Raw genomic sequence first — 16,858 nt, 5'->3', positions numbered from 1 at the left:
TGTTCCCTGACAGTAGCTCTGTAAAAGTATAATGGTCAGGATTAAAATGTTATTATTAGTGAAATATTTCATTTCTTCATGCAACCTATTATTCCCAGCAGCAGCGGAGATTCAGAGTTGTGTTTATCTGCAGGGCACATACAGAACAATATAACAGCATGCACTTTGTATTTCAGGACTGATTCAAGAAGGCGTAATAACTTTCCTATATATCCTCTAATCATGAAATGTGCTGTATTATCCTTGCTGTACAGACAGGCAAGGAGAGGTGCTGATAGCAAAAGCTCTGCAGTAGATATCTCACGCTAAGACTAGAAAGATAAGCAGAGTTTCGTGCTCCTAACCAAGATCTCTTCTTTATCCAGACTGCTTGTCATCCAAAAATACCTTCCTTATCCCTCCTGTTTAAAAATCAAATTTGTATATAAGAAATAATTTGGGAAGTTAAAGAATTAATATTGGAGGCTTGGTAAATCCTACAGCACATTAGATAAATTACACAAATCCACTGGCTATAGAGAACAGATATAGAATGACGTTATTGAACTACGTACAAAATAAAATATTTTCATTCCTTCCTGAATCCACATGATGACTTCCATCATCACATCATATTGTATTTCAACACATGAGGAAATATCATTTGGTTCTAAATTATTATGTTAAAATATTATCCAGGCATAAAAAAGATAAATACCACATGTTCTCATTCTATATCTGGAATCTAAAACAATCAAACGCACTGAAGCAGATAATAGAATGGTGGTTACCAAAGGATGGGGAAGAGAAGATGATGGTTGAAGGGGACTAGGCCACAGGCAGGGGAAATATGGTTTCAAATGGTGGGGTTTTGGGGGTTTTTTTTTTTTGTTTGTTTGTTTGTTTTAAGATCTATTACACAGTTTGGTGACTCTAGTTAATAGTAATGTATTATACATTTCAAAACTGCTAAGAGTAAATTTCAAATGTCACCATAAAAATAAGCATTTAAGAAGATGGAGATGCTAGTTTTCTTGATTTAATTTTTCCAAATTATAGCCATAAGTCATAACATGGATCGCAACTCATTAATATATACAATTATAACTTGTTGGTTTATTTAAATTTTTAAAATAAAATTAAAACCAAAAGATTATGGAAAAATAAAATATCACTTCAAGTAGGAGAAATAGAAAAATAAAACAGAATGACTCCAACACTAAGATATACATACACATATCTAGAACAAATAAGATGAAAATGCATATAAATGTCAAGTGTCTAAGTTCTGAGTTTTTGGGCAACTCTGAGTTTTCCTTATACATCTTTGAAGCTTCCAATTTCTCTATGATGAACACATCATAATATCTTCAAGTTTTGTACTTAGAAAAATGTTGCTTCATTACTTTTTAGCTTTTTTAACTTAACCAATGCTGATATAATCAACTGCACATATCAGTTCTCAAAACAATACCTCAAATAGAAAAAAGAAATTACCACTCTGTACCATGTACAGCCAGAGGAACTTGTATTCCATTTGTGTACAATGTATAAAATGCATTTTACTGTCATGTATAACTAATTAGAACAAATTTAAAAATTTTTTAAATAAATTTTTAAAAATTAAAGAAAAAGAAAACAGAAATTATCAGTTTGGTTTCTTTTATTTTGTTAGTATTTATTTTTTAGTTTTAGGTGGATACAATATCTTTATTTTATTTTTTATGTGGTGCTGAGGATCAAACCCTATGCCTTACAAGTGCTAGGCAAGCATTCTACCACTTGAGTCACAACCCCAGCCCCTTGGTCTCCTTTAAATATTTATATTACACAGTCCTGGAAGATGAGCTCATTAGTTCTAGTCTTTCCTCTCAATAGTAAGATGTCTAAACAAAAATCACATGACTTTGTTGAAATAAAAGATAACTAACCTCCCTCTCTCCTTCTCTTTCTCTCTCTTCCTCTCTCCTGCCCTCTACCTTTCCATCTTCTTTATCAGCAGAAATACCATTAGCCAGTTTACGAGGAGAACAAGGTCCCCGTGGAGAACCTGGCCCAAGAGGACCACCTGGGCCCCCTGGCTTGCCAGGTCATGGGATACCTGGGATCAAAGGAAAACCAGGGCCACAGGGATATCCAGGAATTGGAAAGCCAGGTATGCCTGGAATGCCTGGAAAGCCAGGAGCCATGGGAATGCCTGGGGCCAAGGGCGAAATCGGACCCAAAGGGGAAATTGGGCCAATGGGGATCCCAGGACCACAAGGACCTCCAGGGCCTCATGGACTTCCTGGCATAGGGAAGCCAGGTGGGCCAGGGTTACCAGGGCAACCAGGAGCAAAGGGTGAGAGAGGACCCAAAGGACCACCAGGACCTCCAGGCCTTCAGGGTCCTAAAGGAGAGAAAGGCTTCGGGATGCCAGGTTTACCTGGCCTGAAGGGTCCTCCAGGTATGCATGGCCCTCCTGGCCCTGTCGGACTGCCAGGAGTGGGAAAACCAGGTGTGACAGGCTTCCCTGGGCCCCAGGGCCCTCTGGGGAAGCCAGGACCTCCAGGGGAACCTGGCCCACAAGGCCCTATCGGGGTGCCAGGGGTTCAAGGACCTCCTGGAATACCTGGAGTTGGAAAGCCAGGCCAGGATGGGATCCCTGGCCAACCAGGATTTCCAGGTGGCAAGGGGGAGCAAGGACTACCAGGGCTGCCAGGACCCCCAGGTCTTCCAGGAATTGGGAAACCAGGCTTCCCAGGACCTAAAGGTGACCGGGGTGTGGGGGGTGTTCCTGGGGCTCTTGGACCAAGAGGAGAGAAAGGACCAGTAGGTGCCCCTGGAATGGGAGGACCCCCAGGAGAGCCAGGCCTGCCTGGAATCCCAGGTCCCATGGGCCCTCCAGGTGCTATTGGTTTCCCTGGGCCCAAAGGAGAAGGTGGGGTTGTGGGGCCACAGGGGCCACCAGGTCCCAAAGGCGAGCCAGGGCTTCAAGGCTTCCCAGGAAAGCCAGGTTTTCTTGGTGAAGTAGGACCCCCTGGCATGAGAGGTTTGCCAGGTCCTATAGGGCCCAAGGGGGAAGCTGGGCATAAAGGATTGCCTGGGCTCCCTGGTGTTCCCGGGCTGCTTGGACCCAAGGGAGAACCAGGCATTCCAGGGGATCAGGGGCTACAGGGCCCCCCAGGTATCCCAGGCATTGCAGGCCCTAGTGGCCCCATTGGACCTCCTGGGATTCCAGGCCCCAAAGGGGAACCAGGCCTTCCAGGGCCTCCTGGGTTCCCTGGTGTAGGCAAGCCTGGAGTGGCAGGCCTTCATGGCCCCCCAGGGAAACCAGGTGCCCTCGGTCCTCAAGGCCAGCCTGGCCTTCCAGGGCCCCCAGGTCCTCCAGGGCCCCCGGGCCCACCAGCTGTGATGCCCCCTACACAACCACCCCAGGGAGAGTATCTGCCAGATATGGGGCTGGGAATTGATGGTGTGAAACCCCCCCATGCCTATGGGGCTAAGAAAGGCAAGAACGGAGGCCCAACGTACGAGATGCCCGCGTTTACTGCTGAGCTGACCGCACCTTTCCCGCCGGTGGGAGCCCCAGTGAAGTTTGACAAGCTGCTCTATAACGGCAGACAGAACTACAACCCGCAGACGGGCGTCTTCACCTGTGAGGTCCCCGGCGTCTACTACTTTGTATACCATGTTCACTGCAAGGGAGGCAACGTGTGGGTTGCTCTGTTCAAAAACAACGAGCCCATGATGTACACATACGACGAGTACAAGAAGGGCTTTCTGGACCAGGCATCTGGGAGTGCTGTGCTGCTGCTCAGGCCCGGGGACCGCGTATTCCTCCAGATGCCCTCAGAACAGGCTGCGGGACTGTACGCCGGGCAGTATGTCCATTCCTCGTTTTCAGGATATTTATTATATCCCATGTAAAAAAAAAAAAAAGAAAAAGAGAGATTTAATAGAAGACAAGAAAATGATGCAACAAAAAATTCAGATGAAAAACATAATTGCTTCAGAACATTTATATAGTTGGAAAGTTATATTTAAGTGAAAATTCAGACCATCATGTACAAATAAAAACTAAGATGCATGTTTAATACTCTGCACAGCAGCTTGTCGTTGAAAACAATGGGATAGATTTATGTATCAAGTACTGACACTTGTGTTGTACCCACTGGAATCACATTAGTTGTCATATGTTATTTGCTCTCATGATAACCTGCTTATTCAGATCAGTCAACATGCCAGTACAAAAGATCATAGCTAACCAAAGTCACTCACTCATATTGTTTCCTTTAAAGTATTTATAAATATGCCTTAGGGAAATGTCAGTGATAACAGTTACATACCATATTTACTTTCAGAATTTCCTCTCCATCTGTGCAGATACATTGCCATGGAATGTTCTGGGGAGTTCTGTAGTGTTACTGTCTCAGTGGGAGTCAGAGAGGGCCATAGAAACCTTAGTCCTTTGTAGTACTAGGGATATTTCTCTAGTGATAGAGGCTGGGGTTTTTTGTTGTTGTTGTTGTTTGTTTGTTTTGTTTTTTATCAATTAGAAGTTCTAGTCAGAATTGTATGTCTGGAGTCTGGAAAAAAAATTAAGGAAGAGTACCACTGTCCATCTGTGCTGAGCACTGGGGTAGGATGCCAATGTGAGGCCAAGACAGAGCCCCACAGGAGCTAACAAACCAGTGGGGAGACATAAGCAGTGATCAACTCATTTATTCCTCAAGGAGTTCTTTTAGAGTTGTTCTGTGACTTATTTTGTTTTTTCTTCCCTCTGTGTAATTTCTACCAGGGCCTAACCAACATAAATACCTGGAAGCCATAAGAAAAAAAAAAAGGAACCCTTCAGTAAACTTTTTAACTTTATGGAATATTTATTATTGATAGGAATTATCAATTGAGTTTACATGCATTAAAAATTTGCCTCCTTTGCCCGTACACACAATCACAGTGAGGTTTTAACCATAGAGATATTGATATTCTTTAGTAGCTGAAGAACATCTCCCTGTTTAGTATGTAAGCAAATTCACGTGTCATCTGAGGTTTCAAATCAATTTCCAAAATTCAAGCCATTTTTTATTGGGGGAAAAATTCAAAATTCATAGGAAAATAAATTTCTATTTTAAAAAAGGTAATTAGGCAGTTTGATATTTTAAAAGAGGTGATGTTTCTAGGTGTAGATACAAAAAAAGGAAAATAACTGTCTCTTCAGCAGCAATCTGTGGAAGAGATATCCAGAATGTCATAGGGCAACAATGGCCCAGGCCATCTATGTGGCCCTTTACTTAGCACAAGTCAACAAATAAAACAAATTTGAAAGGGAGACATAAATAGTTGTCCAGGTTTTCATTTAGGCACATAGTAGGTGATTTAAGCATTGCTTCAAATCTGCTATTAACTGTGGATGCTGTTAGACACATGGGGAAATGATATGGAGCTGTAATAGTGAAATCATATATTTTTTCTCAAAAATTAATTGAGTACATAGTTATAGATGGGAAAATACACAAATAAAAAGCACAAGGAAATGTGTCTATGGAAAATTGCAATCATTTTTGGACTGGAGGTGTAACAGTACACAAGGCCCTGGGATTAATCCCAGTACCACAAAATAATAATAATAATAATAATAATAGAAATTATTTTTACTGTCACAAAAGTTCTTCTCTTGGTCAAATATGTATCTTTTCCCTAAGAAGTATACAAGCAACATTTCTTCTCAGTTTTTTAAAAAGAGAAATTAGTTCATTATCCCCAAATTTCTTATTCACTGCTAATTAGATAACACAATTTTCCCATTAAAAAGATATCCTACCCAACCTTCGTTTTCAAAGTGGACAGCATATATGTGGCCATATGTCCTTTGAGTTGGTCTTGAGGATGCTGGTTTGGGGCTGGTGACTTTGGAAGTAACTGGGTTCCTTCTGCTAATAGGTACACTGACATGGCTTGGAGGCAAGTCAGACCAGCTGATCTGTAAAATTGTATTTATCTGTACATGTATGGACTCTTAATTTCCATCAAGCAAGAGAGAAATTATCTCTTTAAAAACAAATTCACTTTTCAAAATATCTTCCAACTTATTTATTGGTTGTTACGCAATTGCCTATATATATATAGATAGATAGATAGATAGATATATAGATATTTGTATGTGTGTATGTTTATTATCAGGCATATGCTTCTAACTTTTAGATGGAGGAGGAGCAAAATTTATGCCAGATACTGTGTATTCTACAATGGTGCTAATCTAAAGCTAAATGATACTTCATTTAATTTAAAACAGAGTTTTAAGTAATTATCTATGTACCCGTGTTTCCCTTTTGAGTGTTGCACATCATGTTAACACATTAATGTAAAAGCAGATAAAATAACTGCATGTTCTAAAGTCTAGGGATAATAGTATGATCTCTATTTCATTCAAAAATATCTAAAATTTTTCCATGTGAAATGGACCAAACTTGCATTTTCTTATTTAACTACAGAGTTTTAATGCAGCATGACATCCTCCAGGGGAAAAGAGTGTCTGTAGTGGGTGACAGTCCTCACATATTTTACAAAATATAATGAATGGTGAACAGACTGGTAACTTGTTTGAGTTTCCATGATAGATTTGAGATTTAATGGCAAATCATTTTTATTTAAATTTTTGTACTGATTTGAAAAAAAAAGTCATTAAATATCTTTGAAAGTATATTTCTCATCTTGTTCATGTTGCTCTTTGATGATGTATTAACCTGGTAAGTCCCCTCACATATACATTGTAGCAAACAGCAGCTGAATTAGAGGCTGAACAGGACAATTTATTATTCCTCTTTGACATAACAGCTCTGGATTTAAGCAGTCCAGGGCTCAATGGTAACCCAAGCAGGGGCCCAGTTTCCTTCTATCGTGTTTCTCTTCCACCCAGATATGTTGCCCTCCTCTCCGCAGTCTAGGATGGCTAACATCAGACACAGCCCAGCTAATGGGAGGGTGGAGAAAACAGAAGGGGAAGGTGTGTTTTTTTGTCTTGAAAAACTCAAACCAACCACTGCATAGAGCACTCCCTCCCACATGCATTGCCCGGAATGTAGTCACCTTGCCAGCGAGCTTCGAGATAGTGTGGGAAACTGAAGATTTATTCTGGGTAACTCCATGCCCAGCTCATACCCAGGAGGGTACTATTAAGAAGGGAAAACAGATAATAGGACACAGTTAACTGCTGCATGTGCAACATACATCAGCTAAGAAAGGACTGCCACAGTCCTCTCTTCTCCCTCTCTTCCGCCACATCAGAGCCACATATTGGAAAGGGAGATGGTGCTGCATGTAGTCACAGACCTGTTTCAAGAATCTAAAGGTCTCAGTAAGATCATCAATAAGGAAATAACTCTTTCGTGATGATTTATAAAGCCCTGAGTGACTGTAACTTATCACATCTATAATATGAGAAAGGGACTGTTTAAATCATTGGGCGGGCAGGTATGTACCACCAGGTAACTTCTTTACGCCTTCAGTGTGCAAGCTCAAGACCACAGCTTCCATTCCCATATAGCCCAGTGGCTCTATTTTATTCCAGAACTATTTTTGGAAGGTCTGTCATTCGGAAAACACAACCATCACATCTTGTTGGCTTATGTAGGTAGATAGAAGGTTGAGCACAGGAGACACAGCAGGGAGGATTAATGGTTAGAATTCAGAATGCTGGACCAATGGGGCCAAACCATCACCACTGTGACGGAATAAAGAAACTCAAAATCGACATCATATTTACAGTACGTGTGTAGTAGCCCTTTACGTTAAACACAAAGTAGCCCCTATTGTGTGCCTGGTACACTACATGATCTGGGGCATAAAAAGCAACAGAAAACATAACCCTTCTTCTTAAAAATATTATCTTCTGCTTGGAGGATCTCAAGATGTTTGTTTTAAAAGTCAAAAGAGCAGGGTGATGTGAAGGTGACTGAATGCATACAAACTAGATAAATCCAGAAAGAGAAAGACTGATCCATGCTGCCCTTCCTGGGAGGACCACTCTGTCTTCCTGCTGTATAAACTCTTCCTCGCCCCTCTGGACACAGAGGAAACTCTTCCTTCCCTTTGCACCGTCCCTATTGCCTAGATTGAGGCAACTTCTCCCCACATCACCACCCTGCTTTGTATGTTCTATCCCTTCACTATTTTTTTTTCTGCTCTGTCCATGGCTATAATTAAAAAACATGATTCACCGGGGACAGGCACTTCATTTTTTCATCTTTGGATCCACACCCATCTCAGAGTAATGGTCCCAACACTAAGGTTGAGGAAATAATGAATTTCACAAGGATGCTGTGGTAAAGGGTCCTCAGTGGAGGTGAGGTTAGACTGAATGGTAGGAAACTCCCTTCCAGCTCTGGCATTCCATGATTTTACAGAGGCTAACTATGGGATAAAACTTAATTTCAGCTGGGCACTGTGGCACATGCCTGTAATCTCAATCAAGAGGCTGAGGCAGAAGGAAGGATTGTGAGTTCAAAGCCATCAGCAACTTAGAGATGCCCTATGCAACCTCACTGAGACCCTGTCTCTAAATAAAACATTTAAAAAGGGCCGGGGATGTGGCTCAGTGGTTAAGCACCCCTGGGTTCAATCCCCGGTATCAAAAAAAAAAATGTAATTTCAAATAATTTATTGGAGGTGGTTGCTTAAAGAAATGAAGAATTTGAATAGAGGAAACATGAAGGTATTCCAAGAGGAAAGGAGAAATAGCCTTTCCTTCTCTAAGAGGAGGAAATTGGTGTGGGGAGGGCTGGGGCAATGCTAGGTCAGGTGTTGGGAAGGGAAGATCAGGGGAAATGTCTCAACTAGATTAGAGCCTCTATCCAAGGACTAGTGAAGGAAGTTGAATAACCAAAGGAGGGTCAGGTGATCCAACACTTTACACATAGGCAAGAGATGTTTCCATCTTATCTAGTATGAAATCAGATGATATTGTAGGTCGTTAAGTGAGAAAGTGGTGTAAAAATCAGTATTTTATTTTTAAAAAATGTTGATGATTGTATGATGACAACATCAGAAAAGGGAAGGTACACATTGTAAAACCACTTAGGAGACCAGAGCAGCTTTCCTTCAGGAAGGCAATAACGGGTTGTGGCAAAGTGAGCCCTAGAGGAGCGTCTGGAGGGAGGAGAGTCAGACAGATTCCGTATCAATTCCCAGTCGAATGCCAAAGACTGAGAATTGGAATAAAGAAGAATGGAAAAGATGAAAGACTGCACTTAACTTGGGGACAATACTGGACAACCTGATAAGGGGGAAGGAAGCTTGACCCCAAAGCAATTTCCTCCCATTTATAAACTTGGAAGGCAGGAGGGGGTCATCAATGCAATTGGGTAGTCCACGAGTAGAGCCCATCCAGATGAAACAAAGGGAAGACACCTGGTTTCTTTAAAAAAGTGTTGAATTTGGCCTGATGGTGAGTATACTGTTACCTAGGGCTTAAATAACAGAAATTCACTTCCTCAGTCTGGAAGCTAGAAGACCTGAAGGCAAGAGCAAGGTATCCATAGGGTTGGTTTCTTCCAAGGTGTCTCCTCTTGGTTTAGGGATGGCTATCAGCTCCTTCACAGGGTCCCAATCACCATTATAAGGATATTAGTCATACTGGATTAGGGTCCACCCTTGTGATCTCATTTTAATTTAATGACCACTTTTGGGGAGGCTGTTCCAGGGATTGAACTCAGGGGCACTCAACCTCTGAGCCATATCCCCAAGTCCTATTTTGTATTTTATTTAGAGACAGGGTCTCGCTGAGTTGCTTAGTGCCTCACTTTTGCAAGGCTGGCTTTGAACTCATAATCCTGCTGCCTCAGCCTCCCCAGCTGTTGAGATTGAAGGTGTGAGCCACCATGCCGAGATAATGGTCTTTTTAAAAGCCATAGTTCCAAATACAGTCACGTTTTGAAATACTGGGAGTCCAGGATTCAATATATGCATTTTGAAGGGTACAATTTAGCCCACAACATGTCTATGCTCCAGATGTGCCTTTGGTTGGAAGAGAAAGGGAGAGTGACCTAGTGGCCTCTTGTGGTAAGAGGTAGAAAAAGGTAGCAATATGTTTTACCACATTTTGGAAGTTTTTCCCTCAAATGGTTCAATGGACTCTTAAAATGCAAGTTTTCATGCTTGTTTCATATCAAGAATAACAAAAACATCCCCCAGAGTAGTCTTTTTCTTTTAGCAAAGAGTTGTACATCATTTCTGATGTTGCTTCATTTTCAAAACCAATCCTTTTGCCAGGATAAATTTTATTCTCATGTTATTTTTTATAAAGGGAAAAACCTATTCATGAGTTTTATTATCAGGGGGAAAACTATTAATACTTCAGAAAAGTATAATAAAATTTACATTAAAGCAGGACATATTATCCCACTTTAACAAGTAATCCAGAAGCTTCTTGTGTGATGCTGAAACGCAGGACCATTTCATCAACGTTTCCTTTGAGGCACTCACAAGCTTTCCAAAGATTTTTTTCTTTACTATCTTACTATAAGTAAAAATAGATTTTTTATTAAAATCAAAAGCACTTCTAAATTAAAGTTTCTAAATCCCATGGAGAGCTATGTTTCATATGCTTTGTTAAAATCGTCAAGACCTAAAAATTAATTTTATAATGAACATAGCTGTGTCAGTTTTCCTTTGACAAGTGAGTGGCTGGCAGCAATGTTCCCATCTGCTCTTCATTCGTGGGACAAGAGACACAATGGGAAAAACTGATGGAACATTTACAGCTCTCTCCTTGCCTGCTTCAAATAATACGTCTTTCCTCAACAAAGATGATAATGTCCTTTTCATTTACTCTGCCAAACAAGAGTCACCAATACAGAAAATGTATAGTCTGGGGTCAGACTATCCAAGAATAAATCTTAGTCCTCTGTTTACCAGCTGTGATACCCTCAGTCAATTACTTAACCTCCCTAAATTTCACTTTTTGCAACTGTAAACTAATAAATGATAATAGTAACTATCTTCCACAGTGGTTGGACAGCTGAAATAGTAGGGTGTGGTTTGCAGGTAGAGTTTTGCAGTACATTTACTGAATGTACACCATCAACCAGAAATTGCTTTAACAGGTTTCCTACATTACCTTAGTTACTCCTGTAATAACTCTAATATTAGTCCACTTTACTAACAGGGTTAGGGTTAGAGAAGTGAGGTATAGTAACTTGTCTGAGATCTAATGACAATGCCAGGATTTTAACACAGGTGCCTGGCTTCATGGTCTATGGTCTTAGCTATCACACCCTATGGCCTCAAGGAAGGAGACAAAAGTCCTCAGCTGTCTTAGAAGCAAACAACTGTAATGAGTGTTTGAAAGATGACAGAGCTCAGTTGTTTTATGGTCACTGTCCTTACCAGAATCAAGTGAAATAACTACCAACAGGGCTGGGGTTGTTGCTCAGTTGTAGAGCACTTGCCTAGCATGTGTGAGGTACTGGGTTTGATTCTCAGCACTGCATATAAATAAATTAATAAAGGTCCATCAACAACTAAGTGTGTGTGTATATATATATATAAATATATATATAACTAGATACAAGATGATATTAGCAGATATCATGGTAACTGCCCCATCCCTTAAGTGATATGGGGACAGCTGATTTTAAAAATAGAAGGCACCACCATAAACTTAACAGAAGGGCTACTATCAAAACAAATAAATTAGCAAAAAAAAAAAAAAGAAGTATTGGCAAAGATGTGGAGAGATCAGAACATTTGTGCACCATCAATGTACACCATCAACCAACTGGTGAAATGGTAAATTGGACCATTATAAAAAACAATATGGTGGTGCCTCAAAAAAAAAAAGTAAAATATAACCACCATGTGATCTAGCATTTCCACTTCTAGGTATATAATCAAAAGAAGGTATACAATCAAAAGAACTGAAAGCAGAGAGTTGAGAAGATATATATATATTCATACTTATAGCATTATTCACAAAATATAAAAAGTGAGAGAAATCCAAAGTGTTTTTCCATTAAAAATACATATAATAAAATATTATTCAGTCTTACAAAGTAAAAATTTCTAACTCATGCTTCACCATAGATGAATTTTAAGGACATTGTGCAAGGATAAAAAGCCAGTTTTGAAGGCAAATACTGTATGATCAAACTTATTTGAGGTACCTAGAGTAGTCAATTCATAGACATAGAAAGCAGAGTGGTGGTCTCCAGGGTCTGGAGGGAGGGGAAATGGAGAGGTTTTATATAATGGGCTTCAGCTTTTCAAGATGAAAAGAGTACTGGAGATGGGTGGTGGTGATGGTTGCAAAACAAAACAATGTGAATGTACTTCACACCCTTGAACAGAAGACTTTAAAAAGGTTAAGATGGTAAGTTTCATATTATGTGTATTGTACCAAAATTTTGAAACTAATTTTGAAAGTTGATAAAAAAAAAAGCTAAAGGGAAAACTACTTGTTGATAAGAATAACTAACTCATCAAGGAGGTAGTTGGAAATGACTTACAGCAGCCTCCCTTACCTCCACATTCACCACAGCATTCACCCAGTGGGTAAAGGGTTCTGAGCATCATTGTGGTCCAGAAACCATGAGTCCCAGCTTCTCCAAAAAGTTTCTGCAGATCATGGTGACTGCCACTTAATCTGTCTCCTCTCCTTGAGTGGATGCTACATTCTTAGACCTTAAGACTTAACTGCTGTAGGCAGACACTCCGTCTTCACCCAGTGACCCCAAAGTAAAAACTAAAAGGACTAAGTTTCTTTTTATTCTTCAACCCCAAATAGGCAATTTCCAAAAATTTTCTCTAAAGATAAAGTTACAGCTCATGTTTTCCCCCTCCAAATGAGGGGATATTTATGGAGCCTATACACACTCAAGATGTAAGATGAAAGAAAGTTTTAATTCAACCACATGACCTCACCAGACCCTGTGGGAAGAGAGGAAAAACAGCCGTTCTTGGTAAGCAGGACCAAAGAGAAAAGCAAGCATAGTTTCAGAAACTTTCCTGTCCCCCAAGGAACAAGGTCTCTCTCTTGTGGCCAGAGAAGAAATAGCAGTTCGACAAGCTTGTTTTCATTGGACTTTTTCTCAAATGAATTTTGCTGTAAGGATTTCAGAGAGAATATGGTAGGGATGGTTTGTCTTTGCTCCATGTCTGGGGCCACAGCTTGGGGTCTATCTAAAGTCAACTCCTGGAATCATTTGGAGGCATCTTTATTTATAGGTCTAGCAGTAGATGCTGGCTGCCAGCAGGGACCTCAACTGAACTGTGGGCCAAAATACCTACCTGTGTATTTTTCCATGTGGTTTCTCTGTGTGGTCTCTTGTGAACTTCTGCACAGTATGACACCTGGTTCCCAAGTGAGCATACCAAGGGAGCAAAGTGAAAAGGCATGGAATTTGAAAGATCTAGCCTCACAAGCCACAGATCATCTCTTCCATATTCTACCAGTTGAGATAATTATCTGCCCAGGTTCAAGGAAAGAGAACACAGACCCCCACTACCAATAAAAGGACTGTCAAGATCATATCATAAGTAAAGTGCGTAGATGGAAGATTGTGGTGGCCATCTGTTATGGTTTAGATATGAGGTGTTCCCCCAAAAGCTCATGTATGAGCTTTGAAAAAAAAAAGTTCAGAGGTCAAATGGCTGGGTTATGAGAAGCTCATCTGTACGTTAATCTGCTGATAGGGATTAACTGGGTGGTAACTGTAGGCAGCTAGGGTGTGGTTGGAGGAGGTGGGTGGGTCTTTGGGGATGTGCCTTTGGGGTATATATTTCATCCCTGGTGAGCAGAGTATTCTCTCAGCTTCCTGATTCTCATGTCCTGAGCTGCTCTCCTCCATCACGCCCTTCTGCCTTGATGTTCTGCCTCACTTCAGACCCAGGACAACAGAGTTGGCCATTTATGGACTGAGACCTCTGAAATCAAGAACACCAAATAAACTTTTCCTTTTCTACATTGTTCTTGTTGGGTCTGTTGGTCACAGCAGTGAAAAAGATGATTAAAACACCAGCCATCTTTGAAAAACATATAATCTATCACATTGTCTCTATTATTTGGTGCTTATCTGTGGTGGATACTCTCTGGTAGACATATATATGGAACACAGTAATCTTTGTGCCCCCTTCCTATAGGTTCCTCCAAATTCCTCTTCCCCAGATCTCTTTGTTATTGGAATTCCAATATTCTATCTCCCAGGATTTTGATCCAATCAACACACCATTTACCATTGCTCAAGACCCAACATTTATCTGTATCTCAGATTATTTGTCTCTCTGTTCGAAGATGACTAAAAGTATATCTAGGAATTTCTTCCTACCAGGAGTATTCTTCTCATTGTGGTCCTTTATAGCCGCTCTCAAAATGGGACTGTAGCATATTATTAATTCATTTCATCTCTGCCAACATTCCCAATTGACCCAGTCTTGAGAATTTTCCTCCAACATCAACTAGTCAAAAGAACATGTCATGAGGACATAGTGTGAGAAAAAAAAAAAAACAGGTGGATACATCAGGGCCATGTGTCATGTAACTTATTTGTGACTCAGGACTTGCCTAGATATGCTCCCATGTGTACCATTTCTATCACCCAGGGGGTGTTGCTGTGAGCATCCAACCTTATAATACTCAGGTCCTGAAGGGCAGCTCTGGTGATATATTCATTTGATATTCCATAATCAAAGTGCTTAGTTTCAATTAGGGCTCAAAGCTGCTTTTCCAATGGTCCAGCTCTAGAAGGCATGCCTTACTCTAAAATCCTAGTAGTTTGCACTGTGATTCTCCCCTTGGGATCTCCCAGAAATTCCACACAGTTCCATCATATATCATCTAGCACCTTTGGATCTGCTTCATAGGGATCACCATTCTCACTCTGTTTTTGCTGAAATCTTACTCCACTTATTAGAAAAAAATGAAGGGATGGGAAAGGAGATCCTAAAATGGTACAATCATATATATGGAGTTCTCAGAGAAGGAAGCAATCAGCATGATGAAAATGATCTACCAAACCTCCAGGGAAGCTTAGACACAGATTAAGGAGAAATTAACAGGGAATGAACAATAAAATGAAAGAAAGAGTGGTATGATGAAAGAAGAGAGTGGTGTGAAAAGAAAGATAGGAGATAGGAGGGTTTTAAAAGAACCAAGTTTATATGTATATAAACTCAGTCTCACACACAGGCATCCATGCATTGCTTAATGACAAGAGCACATTCAATTTCATCATGGTGCAGACATCATAAAGTGTACTTACACAAACCTAGATTCTATGGTTTAATCATTCAATGTGGCCTTTTGATGCTATCAAGAAACAGCAAACATGATATGTAGGAAGCTGTTGCCAGTGTAACATGGCATACTGTTTTATGAGAAACAGTTTTTTAATAATGGGGGGCACATGAAGCTCATGGGGTAGAGTGCTTGTTTAGTCTGTGGAAGGCCCTGAGTTCAATCCTCAGCACATGTATATATACACACACACACACACACACATATATATATATAGAGAGAGAGAGAGAGAAAGAGAGAGAGAGATGTGTATGTGTGTGTATATATATAAAACTTGACATTGCATTTTGGCATTTTGGCATAACTAAAGAGACAACTACCAGGAAACTACTACTACTGACAAAATCACTCTGAACATAACACAAAGATATAAAGAAATGGAAAATATGTAAAGGCTAATTAACTACTGTGATATTGAAATAGAGATGGACAAGGACCATTAGAGCAGAATAGAGGGTCCCAACATTTCCCTACAGACACATGGATGCTTGCTTATGACAGAGCTGTCACTAGATCACTAAAGAAAGGAAAGCCCATTTAAATGCCTGTTCTCATCAGATGGTATCTCCTCCACTTGGCTCTGGACCTCCATTTGTTTCCCCTCTGCAAGTATCTGACTCTTGTAATTCTCTCCTTTGTTCCTTTACTCTCAACTGCACACCCTTTTTTGGGGAACCCCTCTTCTTTCTTGCTTTGGCAAAATCACATTTGCCTGGCTCTGGTCTTTCTCTGTGGCCATGTTCTCCTGGCTCCTGGGCCTCTGCTCTTCCATCTGATTTCTAAATAGTGAAAGCTCAGGAATCCTTTGCTCTTCTCTGTCTCTGTAAATGATCTCAGCCAGTCCCGCTTCTCTTCATTTCCATTTCTACCACCATATTCCAAGCCACTGCTATCTCACTTGACTGAAGCAGCCTCTAAACCAGTCTCCCTGCTTTTGTTACCACACAACAGCCAGCTTTGAAAATGTAAAATGACCCCTATGGCCTAAAAGTTCCCCAGTGGTTTTCCCTCTTTAAACCCCTAGGATGGTAAGAAGCTGTCTTGGGTATGGCCTCAGCCTCCCTCTCCCTTTTCATCTCTGTCTCCAGCAAATCTCCTCTCTAGGTTGCAACTGCCAATTATTTCCCATGTGGATCTTTTATTATCTGAAGTTATTTTTTTTATTTTTTTCCATCCAAAAATGGTTCCCTCCTTTTTACTAGTCCCAGAGAGGTTATCATGTTTTTAGCTCTTAAAACTTGAAACTTTAGGTTTTATTGACCTCAGTTTTCCTCATCATTTATTTTCAAATAATTTCCATAAATGTATGGCAATGTTCCTCACTTTAGTTTCTTTTTCTTTTTTTTCTTATTCTTTTTGCCTTAATTCAGTGGGTATGAATCATTCTTGGGTCATAGATCATTTTGAGGATGCTTTGAAGGACTTAAAGAAGATGGGAAATCACTTCCTAGATGGGTAACTAGAGCAGGTTACTTTAGTGTCACCATCTTTGCAAATCTGGAGTAGATGCTTTTTATGCCCCTTACCCCACTTCAAAATCAGCCCAGCTATGGAGGAAAGTTATGTGCCTGGTGCCATCCTCCCACCTCAAGCACATCAAGGCATGTCACC

General features: G+C 40.5%; 1 protein-coding gene across 4 annotated transcripts in view; it reads left to right on the top strand.

Annotated features, from left to right (window-relative positions):
* Positions 1-6,663, top strand: part of Col8a1 (collagen type VIII alpha 1 chain) — a 149,359-nt gene extending 142,696 nt beyond the window's left edge. For 3 of the 4 annotated variants that reach the window (XM_048803464.1, XM_015478589.2, XM_048803463.1), the window contains one exon: positions 1,979-6,663. In XM_048803464.1, coding sequence (XP_048659421.1) covers positions 1,979-3,888 — 1,910 coding nt within the window. In that variant the 3' untranslated portion in view covers positions 3,889-6,663. The remainder of the gene's footprint in view (positions 1-1,978) is intronic. The other variant, XM_015478591.2, reaches the window with a different exon arrangement.
* Positions 6,664-16,858: the final 10,195 nt, after the last annotated feature.

The sequence above is a fragment of the Marmota marmota genome, unplaced genomic scaffold, assembly GCF_001458135.2.
Source record: "Marmota marmota marmota unplaced genomic scaffold, marMar, whole genome shotgun sequence".
Taxonomy (NCBI): Eukaryota; Metazoa; Chordata; class Mammalia; order Rodentia; family Sciuridae; genus Marmota; species Marmota marmota.
Note: the sequence above shows the minus strand (reverse complement) of the source record. Positions and strands in the feature narration are given on the sequence as shown.